At 40.1% G+C, this 16495-nt stretch overlaps 1 protein-coding gene across 2 annotated transcripts in view; it reads left to right on the top strand.

The window, feature by feature from the left end:
• Positions 1-16495, top strand: part of ap2b1 (adaptor related protein complex 2 subunit beta 1) — a 272901-nt gene that overhangs the window by 189013 nt on the left and 67393 nt on the right. For both annotated transcript variants that reach the window (XM_080210859.1, XM_080210856.1), the window contains one exon: positions 4250-4336. In XM_080210859.1, the coding sequence (XP_080066985.1) occupies positions 4250-4336 (87 nt within the window). The remainder of the gene's footprint in view (positions 1-4249; positions 4337-16495) is intronic.

Raw genomic sequence — 16495 nt, 5'->3', positions numbered from 1 at the left:
AGAAGGCTATTTGCTCATGTTTTTCCCCTTATCTGCGCACTTATCTTTAAAGATCAATTAATCTGCCTCCCTAAGCCTATTTGCTATGAATTATAATATTTAGGAACACTAGTAGTTAAGATGTGTCGCGTATGCAAAAATAAAATCATGATCTGATCTGGCAACATGCTGTTCCTATCACTTATAAAGATGGGCAGAATGTACTCTCAATCTCCGAGAAAAAGACCCTCTTTCTTGTATTTAAGGCCTAAAACACAAACTTGCTGCTATATCTGCAGTATGTTGACAGTCGTACAGTAGGCATTGCTCTCCTGAGGTTGGGACAGAATATGAGGACCTTTTACACATAATTACACTTCCTGACCTGGAAATACATTTTGTGCTGACAATAGGCTGCTTCAATGTGAAAATCTTCCAGACCTGATTTGATTTTTTTTATGCTTTGCAACTTGTCATGTTTTCCAAAACTGACGAACTTTGAATTGTTGAGTCTTTTCTTCCTTTACTGTATATTTCCTTGTCGGTGTCCAGATGGAAACTAATCTGCCAATTTGCAGTAATCCTTCATCAGGTTGTTATTTACAGTATTAACATTTTGCATTTATAAATCAATGTAGGCGATGCAATGTGGGAGTAATCCAGTGTGCATTTAGGAAATTGGAATTCACAATGGATTTGCCATATTTTAATAGTAATAAAATCCCTTCACTGCTTGTAATCCAAAATAAAAACATAAAATAATAGAGATATAGCAATAAAAAAAGTGATCCATTATTAAAATTGAAATGTTGCATATCCTTTGTTTTGAAATGTTGACAGTATTTTGTGATATTTTGCTCAACATCTGAGATGGGAGAATAAAAAAGCAGCCTTTTATTAACAACTCTGTCCTTTAATCCTGCTCCCTGTTAGTCATGTAATAGCACAGCAATTTAGAACTTCAGCATCCTGAGAGTTACCAATAACCAAACCTGGTGGAACAAACCGTACAAATACTGTGGCTGCCAAATGCAGATTAGAGACTGGGAACTCTGTGGCCACACACACACCCCCTGACTTCCTAAAATTTATCCACCATCTTCAGGGCTAAAGTCAGGAGTGTGAAGGAATCCTCCTCACTTGCCTGGATAAGTGCAGCTCCAACACCACTCAAGAAGCTAGACACGTTTCAGGATAAATCAACTCATTTGATCAGCACCCCATTTTTAAAATTATTTATTTGTTTCAAGGGCTGGCAGGCTAGCACTTGTTGCCCATCCCTAATTGCTAGGCATTTCAGCGGAGCAGTTGAAGAGTGAACCACATTACTGCGGATAGTCACATTCGGCCAGTTCAGTTTGAGATGACAGATTTCCTTTCTGGAAGGATATTAGTGAAGCAGATTTTCTTTTTCAACAATCAATTGTTTTATGATAACCATTACCGAAGCTAGCTTTTAATCCTAGATTTTTATTAGTTGAATTTAAATTCCATCAGTTGCACTGGTTGAATTTGAACCTGTGTTCCAGAGTTGCTGGTCGAGTGGCATTATCACTGTGCTGCCATCTTTCCCCCACTCATTTCCTCTACTAATGTACATTGGCAGCAGATATACAAGATGGACTGTCACAACTTGCCAAGCCTCCTTTGACAGCACCTTCTAAACCTGCAACCTCTACCACTCAGAAAGACAGGGGTAGCAGATGCGTGGGACCACTATCACCTGCAAGTTCTTTCTAAGCCTCTCACTATATCACAGATCCTTCTGTGTTGCTGGGTCAAAATTCTGGAGTCTCTTTCTTACAGTGCTAAACGCACACCCACAGCACGTGCATGCCAGCAGTTCAAGATGCGATTCATCGCAACTTTCTCGAGGGCAGCTGCTGGTCTTGCCGATGAAGCACTCATCCCTTGAAAGAATTTTTTAAAACCTTCAAAATAACTTGGTTGACAGAGCTGACCCCAGCTTACGATTTTTCCAGAAAGAAAGAGTAAAGATACAGTGTGTCGTTTAAATGTCTAAGAGAATTAGTGCTTGATATTTCACATTCTCGTTTAAACTACGTGCACACTTTTCAAACCTCAGTGCTTGTTTTTGCAAAAAAAATCAATGTTGTGCAATAAACAGGCTTTTCAAGAAGCTTTCTGAATTTATTTGGTACAAGGAGCTTTACAAGTTGCGTTCCTGATCTACATTATTAGTGAAGATCAATCCCCTCTGTCTCGGTGGATGAAGTCTTTGCACCTTGGAATTACTGAATAACAATGAGCAATTTGCACTTATGCGTTGTGGAAGCGCCTCAGTTCCTGAGACATCAAAGTCAATTTCAATTTTCCACAATGCCACTTGTGCTTCTTAATCCAGTACAAAAATTGGTAAAAATCCGTGGCCTGAATTTGTTTCTAGCTCCATAGAGGGGGTGAGTTTACTTTATTCGACCTATACTGTACCAAGATGCTGCAACCCAACTATATCCATGTGAAATGCCCTGAGCAGTTAGCCTTAATATCATTCTCATCAACCCTTGGTACACTTCACTAGCTATCGACATTTCACGTCAAGCTGCATTTGTTGGAATAATCTCTGTTTCTCACTCTCCTCGGCATTAGAGTGTTTACTGGAGTGCAACAGACCAGTCTCCCTCAGTGATAGGAATGTGATAAAGAAAAAAGCCATATTACATCATTCCCTATCAAGTAACCATCTAAAAATGCAGTAGGTGACTCTCCACATTGCACACTTCTCAGCTTACACATTAACCTTCTCTGTTCCGAAATCTCAAAATGATCTCCTGTGCTGTAACCATTCGACTTGTTGCGGCTGTGCTCACTCTCTAAAGGAACAATAGTGCCTCTCCTCTGACTTGTTCAGTAACTCTGCACATTCTTCCTTTTTGGGTAATCTAATTCCCTTTTAAATCCTCGATTGAACTTGCCCCCACCACACTCTCGGCCAGTGCATTCCAGACACTAGAAGTTCCCTAAAAATGTTTTTTGTCCTGTCACCATTGCTTTTGCAAATTACCTTAAATCTGTGCCTCCCTGTTCTCAATTCTTCCAGTACAGGGAGCAGTTTTTCCCAATCTTGCCCAGATCCCTCATGATTTTAAATACGTCAATCACATCTCCTCTCAACATTCTCTTCTCCAGTCAATGTTGTTCCAATTCCTCCGATCTATGTTACTGAAGTTGTTCATCCTGGGGCCATTGTTGTAACTTTTTTCTAAACTCTCTGTAAAGCCCTTTCATCTTTCCCAAAGTGATGTGCGGATGGAACTGGATGCAATATTCAGTTGAGGCTAAACCAGTATTCTATTCTAGTTTCTGCATGCCCCTTGCAGGGTTTGCATCAAATCAAGTTGATGAGGAATTCTTGCCAACCATTCTACATTAACAAATTAAAATGTTATAATTGTCTGTCGTTCAAAGATTCTCACCATCTGGGCATCATTTCAAAATAATTCCGTAATGAACTGTGATTAGCTTCAGTGCCCATTTAGTTTTGCTGCTTCTTTTGTTGATTTCTTAATTTTTTAAAATCACCAAGTGATTGCTGGTATTGTATAAACCAGGAACCATTGCATGAATAGAAATTAAGTTTCAAGGTTCTTCTGCAGTTGTCATTTTAATTCAGGCCCCTTATTCATCAGGCTTAATGACCTGTCCGCAAAAAAGCTTCAAACGTGAACTTCTAATTAATTCTAGCTGTTTAATATTTGAATGAGGGATCACTGAAATAAGGACTTGTTTTAATTTGGTGATGGGGGAAAGTGAGTTGTATAGTAATAATTTATAGCACATTGAGTCAAATCCAAGTCAGAATCAATCAGACTTATTTGATAAAAGGATCCTCTGGAATGGGAGAAATATGAAACTCGGGAATTTTTTAGCACCTTGCCTGATTTCCTTGTGGATGCCACTGTACAGAGAAAGAGTCTACTCCAAATCCTCTGTCTCAGGGATCATTAGAATGCGGTGTATGTAAATTGGGCATATTACACTAGATCATTCAAGGTTCTCTCCTAAAGCTGGGCTTTTTAAACACTGTGGTCAGATTAGGCCAAATATTTCTCCTCCAGTTCTCTCCTTGGAATGCTTGCTGCTGGCCTTGGTTATTAAAAATAGAAATAATCTCAATCACCTCCAGCATGGTCACCCTTCACCTTGAATCCAAAAATACACCAAGTAAATGTCAGTTTTACCTTCATTTTAAGATTGTACTTTGTGCCACTGGGCATTTGTTTCTAATCATTTGCTTTCTGTTTTCTAGAGCGCCAGGTCTTCCTTGCTACATGGAAAGATATCCCCAATGAAAATGAGCTTCAGTTTCAAGTTAAAGACTGTCACCTAAGTGCAGGTATATGACCAATTTCTGGATTTTAAAAAAATGAATTTATGCATGGTATCAGTGCCACTTTCTCTTTGTCATTCTCAAAAACGGGTCAGAAATGCCCTTGTCATAACACCTAACCATATTTCTACTTAAAACATAAGGCGACTAAGCTAGTAAAGTTTAAAGTGTTGTCGTTTTGATACATGTTCATAATCTTGGATATACCAGCAGCTAGCTCGGGACTTGGAGCATGTTTGAGGTGTTTGGTGTATTCCTGCTCCTCAATATGGAAAATGAAGTGTCTGGGTTCAGTTGCTGAGTAAGTACTGCAAAATCAGTTTACAGCTAATCAACTTGATGATTTTACTGTATGTCATTTCTGCACTGTTGATAGCACTATCATCTCTTGAGTTAGAACATTGACGATCGGGGGCTCACTGCAGGGCGTGAGTTTACAATCCATGCTGCATTCCTGAAGGTCTCCTTCTTTGGATAAGACATTAAATTGACTGTTTCAGTGGTCGAGTACATGTTAACATCCTATGATATTATTCAAAAATCAGGGGATTTTCCATGCCCTGATCAACAGTTGCCCTTTTACCAAATCTGCCAAAAAAACAGGTTTACTAGTCATTTGTTTAAGATGAATAGCTGTTGCGTTTTCCGACAGTCACTGCGTTTGGACGTGCAGCATCTGAGGATATTGCAGATAATTGTGGGAAGTCAGAGACAGTGGCTGGGATTTTACAATCTCACTCGGGCGAGTCTCGTAAAACCCTGCCCGGGGTCAACTGAGAATTTTGTTCCGCGAGCCTCACCCACCCCCATAAAATTCTGGCCATTGAGTAAGAATGAATGAAACATTTTCTGATTGGCGAGGTGTGACCAGCGATCGATAGTGAGACCTCAGCCTTTCACCATGTAAATCAGCAGCTCGAGTGGCAGGCTGGAAGATTGCGTATATTGAAATTTTTAGATGGCAAAGTTAGGAGGCACAACAAGTTGTGTTGATAGGAAGAACAAGTTACAAAGGAACGTGGATAGACTAATGAATGACCAAAACTATGGCAGATAGATTCACAGGAGTATATGTGACATCATCCACTTTGAAGCCAAGAAAGCAACACATTATTTCTGAATGGTAAAAGACTGAGAGTTGTGATGGAGCAAAGGAATTTAGCTGTCCAAATGTACACATTGTGAAAGCTAGTTTATTATAGGCACAGTACGTGATCAAGTGGATTGTTAGCCTTTATAGAACCACAGAAACCCTACAGTATAGGAAGCCATTCAGCCCATCGAATCTGCACCAACAACAGTCCTGTAACCCCACATATTTACCTGTTAATCACTCTAAATTATGCGTTCTGGGACACTAAGGGACAATTTAGCATGGTCAATCAACCTAACCCGCACATCTTTGGACTGTGGGAGAAAACCGGAGCACCTGGAGGAAACCCATGCATACACGCAGAGAGTATGCAAACCCCACACAGACAGTGACCCAAGCTGGAGATCAAACCCAGGTCTCTGGAACTGTGAGGCAGCAGTGTCACCATGTCATATCTCAAGGGTTGGAATGCAAAGGTGGATGAAGTACTGCTTGTTATCTACAACCTTGGTCAAAGTTGTGCAAAAGTCAAAAACTTTGGATGCTAGAAATACTCAGCAGATCTGACAGCATTTGTGGAAAGAGAAACAGAGCTTAACATTTCAGGTCAGTGGTTTCTCTGCCCATAGATACTACCAGATCTGCTGAATATTTTTGTTTCTGTTTGGTCAGACGTCATCTGTTGTATCGTTTGCAGTTTTGGGCACCAAATCTTGGGGTGGACATATTGACCTTGGATATCACAGTGAGGATTCGTCGGAAAGATGTCAGTTCTTCAAGATTTGGGTTGAGTGCAGGTTTTATACCTTCGGTTTGTATTTCTTCACACTTCAAAGGTTGAGGAATGATCTGGTTGAAGTGTTTGAAATGATAGAGGAATTCCAGAGGATAGATAATTCTGTTAGGTAATTCAGAGCAAGGGGTGTAATCTGGAAATTAGAGCTAAGCCATTTCGCAATGAAATCAAACAAACCATTTATCAACACACACTAAATCAGGAACTGTCTCCCAAAAGGCTGCTGGGTCAGTTCAAAGTTTTCAAGACTGAGATACCCTTGCCCATCAAAAGGTTATCAAAGTATATGTATCAAAGGCAGATAAATTGAGTTGGCATGGAGATTTGATTGAATGGCAAAACAGAATACATGGGGTTGAATGGCCTCCTCCCAGTTCTGTGCAGTGTAGAAAGTGGAAGTTCTTTAGCATACTCCTGCAACTTAGAGTATTATTAAATGTTTTGTAAGGGAACCGAAATCACTGAAGACACAAAGAATTTCTACATGCCAACTGTAATGAAGGCAAACCAGTCAGTGGGCCTGATGTAATTTTGAATGCGCTGAAAACGCATAAAGCTGAATCACAGTAATGTGGAAAATAAGCCGAGTATTCTTTGTCCTGAAATCTGAAAACCAAACACGCTGAGAAAACACACATTATTGAATCTTCTTTTATTCATTTGTGGGATATGGGCGTCGCTGGCTGACCAGCATTTATTGCCCACCCCTGGTTGCCCTTGGAGGGCAGTAGAGAGTCACCCAGATTGCTGTGGCTCTGGAGTCATGTATAGGCTAGACCAGGTAAGGATGCAGATTTCCTTCCCTTTAAGGCATTAGTGAACCAGCTTGGTTTTTTTCTGACAATTGACAGTGCTTTCATGGTCAGTAGATTTTTAATTCCAGATTCTTTTTAATTCAATTCAAATTCCACTACGCACCATGGTGAGATTTGAACTCGGATCCTGAGAACATGAACTGAATTTCTGGATCAGTAGTCTAGCGATAATACCACTAGGCCATTGCCTCCCCTAATCTCATTGAGGTTTAACACAGAAAGTCTAGTCGTTTGTGTGCACTGTTTCCCGCGTGATTTTTGTGGTGAATGTGTCAAAAAGAAACTTATTAAAGTTACCATATATTTAGTATTCAGTGATGCATCTTACTTTTCCAGCTTTTTAACTTGCCTTAACTACAGGTAGCTGAGGCTTAGGCTATTGTAATGTAAGTTTATACGTGGCATCGAAAACCTAAATCTCCTGAAATCCGAAATGTAATTAGCCCTGACGGTAAAGGATACTCGACCTGTATCATAAGCACTAACTTGTTATTTAATTGCCAAGGATTAGTCGCAAAATGAATTCCCAAGATAGTTGTGTCGATTTAAAGTTATAGACAGTCTGATTTATAGAATCCTTGATGTACTCTTCATTTAATCATGTAATTTCTGAATCTATGAGCAACATGCCTTGTTTTCTGCTCAGTACACAGCTATCCTGGGGTTTTCATTAAAATTTAATTTCTTGGATGAATTTATGATATGTAAATGTCAACTGTTGGGTCGGTTTTTCAGCTTTTTGTCCAGGTGCCTATTTCAGAGCAAATGATTAGGGATATCATTTCTGATGGTGCCTTTTGGGTATTACATCAGTTCATTATAATTTCACAGCTGCTTGTGCATAATGAGTTTTCTTGTGTAGTGTCTAGGGTACCAGCAATGAAGCCACAGTCATTATTGTCATTGGATGTACTCACTGCAATATATCAATACTCAATAAGAGAGGGAGCATGTGTGCAAGGCCTGTCTGATGTGATGTAAAATTATTGTAGGATACTCTTAGTTTATCCGTGCAGTTTGCTTCCATTATCACTTTCCTTGTTCTTCCTTCAAGGTGACCATTGACTGTGTTCATCATCTGAAATGTTTTGTAGAATTCCAGTGAGTGCGCTGTTGACTGCTAAGGCCAGTTTGCACTCTGAAAGATTCTGCTGCAAATAGGGCAGAACGTTCCAGAAAATTGAGTTTTGGATTAGTAACTTACTCTTACTTTTTGACTCTACCTGTCATGTGCACTTTCTTTGGAAAGAGGTTGTCCTGTTTTTGTATGTGGCTACATCAGGTGCAGCAGTCCTAGGTGAGCTTCTGCCAGGACTGAAAGGATATCAAAATTCCTAAGTGAAGTCTTCACTGTGTCCTTGGAGAGCTCCTTTTGACTGCAATGACAGCGCACTCCAGACTCAAACTGTCAGTGGAATATTTGCTTTAGTAAATGGGTGCCAGGCGTTCTGGATACGTGATCAGCTCAACACAGTTGTAACTTTTTATTCATTCATGGGACATGGGCGTCGCTGACCAGTCAGCATTCATTGCCTAACCCTAGTTGCTCGAGGGCAATTGAGAGTCAACCACATTGCCAAAGCTCCAGTGTCTTTGGAGTTACATGTAGGCCAGATCAGGTAAAGCCAGCAGATTTCTTTCCCTAAAGGACATCAGTGAACCAGATGGGTTTTTCCAGCAATGGTCATCAGATTCTTAATTTCAGAAATTTCTTTTAATGGAATTCAGATTCCACCATTGGCTGTGGCGGGATTCAAACTTGGGTTCCCAGAATATTAGCTGAGTTTCTGGATTAATTGTCTAGTGATAATACCACTAAGCCATCATCATCATCATCCCCACGGTGCTAATTGTTGGAACAAACAATTACCTAATAAACCTGCGCTGTTGTTACACCCAAAACCCACATGCTATCACTTCCTGTTCTTTTATCTTGCAACAAGTGCTACAATTCAGTTTGAGAGGCAGACCTGCTACTTTTCATCCACAGATTGCAGTTTAAAGTCTGAAGGCAGCAGTTACATTAATAATTCATGCATGTGTCTCGTCATCAATGTGGACAGCTCAAGAGTGTGTGCTGCTGAGAGCATGTCCAACACTAACAGGTTCTAGTCACAGATTTGAATCTTGGGCTCAAGGTGGGCTTTCTTGGAGCAGACTGGTACATGACTTCAGTTTACATCACGCCAAAGTTATTGCATGTTTTGGAGAACAAGTCCATGCCATATTGCATGTCCAGCTCTGAACAAGTCATCGGCAAAATTGCAAAGTGCATCCTTGAAGACCTTGGCCTTTGCCTGGCATCATCTCAGATTGAGTAGTTTCCAATCCATCTGTTTCAGTGCTAGAATCACCATCGTGGAAGGCATCGGAGTATCTGATGGAGAAAAAAACATGCTGAAATGTTTAACTCCATGAGTGACTGGGAATGGGTCAGAATACTCATCATCATCCAGGGCACCATGGTCATGCTGGCATGGAACTAGTGAAATATCGCAATGAAGAGCAGCCAGCAGTGACATACCTATAAAAATCAGTTGTTATCCGTGGCTCAGTGATAGCATTCTGTCAGAAGCTTTTAGCTTCATGTCCCTTTCCAAAGACTTGAGCACCTAATCCAGCTGGCAAATAAGTTGAATGCTGAGGGATAGCAGCCGTCTTTCGATTGGCTGTTAAACTGAGGCCTGTTTCAACATTTGGTGAATATAAAAGGTCCCAAGGCACTTTTTAGAGGAGAATTTGTGAGTTCTCCGTATGTTCTGGCCAATCTTTACCTCTCAACACTCATCTGATCAGTATCCATTGTTGATGGAACCTTGCTGTATGCAAATTAGCGACCATGTTTTTTAACATTATAGTATTGACTGACTACATTCTGATAAATGTATCGTTGGCTGTAAAGTGCCCTAGAATATCCTGAGGTCATGAAAGCTGTTCTAGAAGTCCAAATTGTTTCATTTCCTCTGCCCTGTTGTTACATTGCTTCAAATAATGTCTTCAGCCGCAGCCTTAAGTTGAAAACATAGATCCTAGAATGTTTCGCAGATAAGAATTAGACGTAGTATGAAAGTTTATAGTGTACTGTTACTGTTTGTATCTCTCTGGTGCATTGTTACAGTTCTTAAAATTAATAATGCACTTTCAGTCCAAATGTGCGCAATAAATCTGACTTCATAAATAAAAGCTCAATGTTAGTTATCTGCCTCAAGAAGACTTTTGAGAATTTTTATTTGCTGGCCTGTGCATTTCATATGCCATGAAGTGGACTTGATTCCATTTGGACACAATATAGGCCGATGGGGGAGACTGGTGCTGTTATCTGGCAAGCAATCCAGAGGCCCAAACTAATGCTTGGGAGACATGGGTTCAAATCCCAGTGCGGCAGCTGGTGGAATTAAAATTCAGTTAATAAAAAATCTGGAATATTAAAGTCAGTCTCAGTAATGGTCACCATTACTATCATCAATTATTGTAAAAAAAAATTGTTGATTCACTTATGTTCTTTAGAGAAGGAAATCTGCCATCCTTACTTGGTCTGGCCTACGTGTGACTCCAGACCCACAGCAAAGTGGTTAGCTCCTAAGTAACTTCTGAAATGGCACAGCAAACCATTCATTTCAAGGGCAATTAAGAATGGGCAAAAGATGCTGATCTTGCCAGAGAAACCTCTGCCCATGAAAGAATAAAGAAATATGCAAAAATTAAAGGCTTTGTGTCAGGTGAAAGAAAGTAATGGAGTCTTTGAATACTTTTGGCATGGAATGGAGTTTGATTACTTGAGTTTCAAAAAAGTCACTGAAGGCTTTTTTCAGTAATTAATATCTGAAAATTGAGGAATAGGTTAGACTATATATTTTTAGAAATGTTGGTGAGACGTGTCCTAAAAATAAGGCTTGGCATTTGTCACAGATTTATAAAGGTCGATAGACGTGGTGAGGTCTATAGTCACATGCAGTATTTCATTAATCTTGGCTAGTAGACTTGTCAGTTTCAATAATCGCTGATTCAGTTTTCATCTCACTGACGGCACAGACAATATAGCGGACTGACAGCAGATCAGCACAAATAAAGCCAAACACAGAATCATGTGGATTAGATTGGACAAGGGAAACCAAATAAGCTATTGCACACATTTGCTGTTCTCTTTTAATAAAATGAGTTTCCAAAAGAAGCTGATGTAGTTACTTCTATTACAGTTTGTAATATGATCAGTTAAATATATCATGCCTTTTGTCTGATTGGAACGAGTGCCTGAAAGTCTTTCGACTTGCACCACCTCGTAGGCATCCCAGTAACTCAGCTCATTACCTTCTGTACTATTGAAGTCAGCAAAGATAAAGAACGTGAAGTATAAGCCCGTTTATTGGGTATGTGCTATGTTGTGGACTCTAACATTATCAAAAGATTTCAGGCTTTGTTAGGAATAAAGGATATTTGTTGATGAGAGAAACTTGGTCCAGGAGTTTGCAGCCCTGGAGCAGCAGCTCCAGTCCTTACATATTTCCTACATGGCTGCTCGATGATTCTGCCCGGTGTGATTATCGCTCTCAGTTCCCATTGGTTCCTCATGTCAGGTGACTCTGTTCTGCAGTATTGCGTTAATGATGTGGAGATGCCGGCATTGGACTGGGGTAAACACAGTAAGAAGTCTCACAATACCAGGTTAAAGTCCAATAGGTTTATTTGTCAGTGGCTGGTATTGTTGGCCAGTGGCATTGTTGTTGGCTAGTGGCTTTTGCTACCAAATAAACCTGTTGGGTTGCCTTAATGAGACAGACGTCACATATACTATAGTACGTTTTGGGATAGAATAGGTGTTTAGGCAAATATAACAGTAATTTAATGGACAGTGAATATAAATTATACCAGAATGTACACAATACACTTGATCCAGGTCCATTATAAAACGCCAGCTCTCATCAGCAGAATCCACATTTTAAAAAAATAGGCAAATGGACAAACCTCTATATTGGGGGAAGATCTCCTGTCTGAATAATGGTGACACAACCGGTGAAAAAATGGGTCTCACAGTCATGACAAAGCATTGGCCTGGATTCTGCAGTCAGTCGTAGTGGAAAGGCGTTGCCATTCTTCATGCTGTCAGCTGCATGCAGAGTTGTAGTGTGGTGTCCCATACAGGGCATTTAAGTGCTGCATATAGAAGACGAACAACAGGCTCAAAAATCCAAATGCGACAAACATGTCTTAACGAGGCAGTGTAAATTAGAATAATAAATTCAATTCAAAGTAAGATGCAAATGAGAGATGGATAAATGACACAGAAAAAAGTTTATTTTAATTGTAACATTTTGATAATTTCCAACAGTAATTAAAATATGATTGAATGATATTCCACACTTGTAAAATTATATTATCACCACCAGGCTGATTGTTTGGTATTAATTAAGACTTATCACAGTTAAGAAACTTACTTAGACTTCAATACACCAGTCCAAGTTTGTCTGTCATGTTTAATAGGCATATTGCATGAATTTTAGGACGAAATCTATCAGCGAGGCACTAAAACTTGTGGATGAAGGGACAAATCAGACAGCGGCTTCAGGATCGCTGCAGCTAAGTGCTCAGATTCAAGTTCCAGGAATTACTATCTGAATTATGGCAAAATAACAGTGAATAGTGATAGCTTTACTGTGATTATTCTAATGTACGACCTGGGCTGATTAGTTTTAGTAGGTCTGCAACCTGTGTCTTGAAAAAAATCGAGAAACGTTATTGATGAATCTTGGTTTCGGATCAGTGTGGAAGACTATTTAGAGCTAGGCACAATTAGATGGAAGTTCAAAACAGCTGCAGCACAATACCTTTGAGAAGAAGCATTAGGAAGCAATTACAAGCCAGACAAATATAAAATTAAATGTGACACCTAACCTAATTTATATAACAAAAAAACCCGACAGGATATGTAATTAGTAATGAAATCTGATATTTGACAGAATTTTTGATGTCAACATAGGGATAGCCCCCAGTAAATCCAGTGGGGAAGCAAATTCTTCATCCAGAGACTAGTTAGAAAAATGTGGAACTCACTACCATATGAGTGGTTAAGACGATTGGTATAGATGGGTAGCTAGAAAAGTACTTGAGAGAGGGAGGAATGCCAATGGGATGAGCTGAAGGAGAGTAATAGGATGCTTGTGTGAGCTGTAAGGTGTGGCTGAAGGAGAGTAAGAAGACGCTTGTGGGGGCTGTAAAGTGTGGTATTCCACCTAATTTTATACAGTAAGTGACTAATGCTTTCTGACTGGATTTCCCACACCACCTTCCATACGCAGACAGCAAACTCCTGTTTGGGAAGGTGGGTGGGTGTCAGCTGCTCCGGCGTGCCGCTGGGATCAGTGAGTGCAGTTGTTGTGGGGAGCAGCAAAATATCCTTTAGCTGACTTGTCAGTTGCGTCACTTTGAACTGATTTTCCTTCCTTGTTAAGCAATGGCTTATTACGTTGGAGAAGCATCTAATTGGAGCAAAGTTTTGACCCATTGCTCTGAATTAATTGAAATGAATAGTGCTTTCACTTCACAAGACTTAGTTTATTTTTTGGAGTCTAAAAATAGACTTGAAACACTAATGATTGGTATAATCTGAGTCAATGCTCCACCATTCCTTTGGTCCCTAGATGAGATACCACAGCTTCTTTTGATTTGGTAATTTCATTTTAACTGCGCACTTTGTGTTTTTGCTTAAAGTCAAAATCAAGTGGGCTGTCTGCTGAAAACATAAGAACAGAAGCAATAGGAGCAGGAGTAGGCCATCTAGCCCTTCAAGCCTGCCCCGCCATTCAATAAGATCATGGATGATCTGCAGCGGATCAATTCCACTTTGCCACTTTCTCCCCATAACCCTTAATTCCCTTGTCTGTCAGAAATCTATCTACCCGTGACTTAAATATATTCAACGAGGTAGCCTCCACCACTTCAATGGGCAGAGAATTCCAGAGATTCACCACCCTTTGAGTGAAGGAGTTCCTCCTCAACTCCGTTCTAAACTGCACCCCCCCCGCCACCTTATTTTGAGGCTGTGCCCTCTAGTTCTGTTTTCCTTTCTAAGCAGAAAGAATCGCTCTACCTCTACCCTATCTAGCCCCTTCATTATCTTGTAAGTCTCTATAAGATCCCCCCTCAGCCTTCTAAACTCCGAGTACAGGCCCAAACGCTCATTTTGTACTTTTGTCCATCCAAATAATTTTGATTACCTGAATGAGGAAAACAATAGATCTTTTTAAACAACATTTGGTATGCATCAGATTTTCTCAGGGTCTTATTTATCTTGTGCTTTATGTCTCTGAGATATTAATCTCCCCTTAAATTAACCAACAGAACAAAACTTCCTGGACAGGACTGCAGAGATGTTGATTTTTTTTTGTTCCTACAGACAGATATATTGTGCTAACTTTGGTTACAAAAATCCCTTTAGTACCATGCAGTCGCTTTTGAATTCTGCATGTTCTCGCCCATATAGATTTTTCACTTTACCCTGTGTGTAGTAAAGATAGGATATTAAAAAATGATGTGTGTTTCTTCTGATAAGCAATTAATGTCATGACTATTGTAAAATCCCTAATTATAGCCTTGATAATCATACTATAATTATGAAGCTTGTTAAATACTGTACTGTCATGTTGGACGCTTCTATTACAATCGCACTATAATTAAACCTGTTCACTAAGTCCTATATAAATGCATTGAGAAATAATTGAAACAAATGTTATTGCATTATTAGAGTGTCACGTGAAGTAAAACGTCTTTCGTCGGTAAGATTTTCCCTCCCTTTCCCATGCCCTTCTTTCGGCCTGATACCCGCACACTTGGTGGCATCCAGGAATATAGATTAATTGAATGGAAATCAAGTTGCATGAACTGCAGCCTCATACTTAAAAGGTGACCAGATAATAGGGAGTGTGTGACTTGAATCCCAAATATTTAGGTCAGGACCCAGGACCTCTGTTAGAGCAGATGTTGTTTCAATATCACCTATCGAAATTTGAGGTTTGTGATGGTAGAGCTAATCTCATTCCCTTCCCTGTCCTACCTAACCCCTCCTCTCAATTGAATACCAAGTGCTATTTTATCACAGATATGGAAAGTTAACCATTGGTGTATGCCAGCCTCAAACTTGTACTGATCTAAATTACTGACCTTTGCTAGTGAAATGTTGCAGCAGAACAAATGATGGATTGGATAGTGTGCAGCAGCAGCCACTGTAGTACAGTGCATAATTAATGAGGGCAGACAAACCTATTGCAGCTTAAATGAGTTTTCAAGAGTTTGCTTTTTCACTGACTCCCTCCCCTTCATAGCATCTTACCTCCAACCACATGAACAGAATAAGGCACAAGTTAATGGGAATCTGGCCTCGAGACCTGCTGACTGATGGATTACACCCTGTCATTGAATTGACAAATCACCCATTTGAAGATTGTAACTTGCCAACAGAACATGGGCAAGCTGCAAAGCCAAGAGTATTGATTGTATTTTGCTATGGCTACAGTTAGTAAAAACCTCCGCAACATTGCGAATGGAAAATTAGCATTTGTGGATTGTATCTCGAATAAAATGCTGAAGATTTGGGGTGGCACAGTGCCAGGGACCCGGATTCAATTCCCGGCTTGGGTCGCTGTGTGGGGTTTGCACATTCTTCCTGTGTCTGCGTGGGTTTCCCCTGGGTGCTCTGGTTTCCTCCCACACTCCAAAGAGCTGCAGGTTAGGTGGATTGGGCATGCTCAATTGCCCCTTAGTGTCATAGGGACCAGCTCGGACAAATGCACGAGACTGAGGTGAGGCCTGGGTGGGATTGTGGTCGGTACAGACTCGATGGGCTGAATGGCCTCCCTCTGCACTGTAGGATTCTACGAAAGAAAAGGCTATAAACTTTCGTGGAGCAAAAATCCGCAAGTTACTAATGGGTCTAGATTTGTTGGCACTGGATGTAATAGCACAGTACCAGAATTGTCTAACAAAATATAATGGGAAACTACATGTGTTGAAAAAGATAAATAAGGAAAGTGTTTGAAATTCACATCAGTCCTCAGTTTTTGAAGCTTTAGCCTCTCTTCAGATGCAGATTGATTTGTTATGTATTTTGTTTTTATTTTGCATTTATGCTACCTGCATTTGTAAATCTTGTTACAAATGATTTTAGTTGTTAAAATATTAACCTTCATTTTGGCATGGCAATTTTTATCATCTGTATTTTTTTAACATAATATTATGTCGATTTATCTCCAGTGTGTCTGTACTCCAGGCCTTTATGCCTTTGCTATGGAGAGGGGTGATGCATATCAGATCATACTACCATCAATGCCCTGTGACCAGCCATTATCCAGAACCAACTATCTCGTCTTTCACACCTCTCCTCAACAGTATGAACCTCTTCCAGTTTGCACTTGCTTTTTCACATAGAGGTATGCTGAGCCTGTGCCCAATGTACCTCCCTCCAATCAGGT

This window comes from Carcharhinus amblyrhynchos, chromosome 23 (genome assembly GCF_965287045.1).
Source record: "Carcharhinus amblyrhynchos chromosome 23, sCarAmb.v2.hapA, whole genome shotgun sequence".
Lineage (NCBI taxonomy): Eukaryota > Metazoa > Chordata > Chondrichthyes > Carcharhiniformes > Carcharhinidae > Carcharhinus > Carcharhinus amblyrhynchos.
This window is presented reverse-complemented; position numbering and strand designations above follow the sequence as displayed.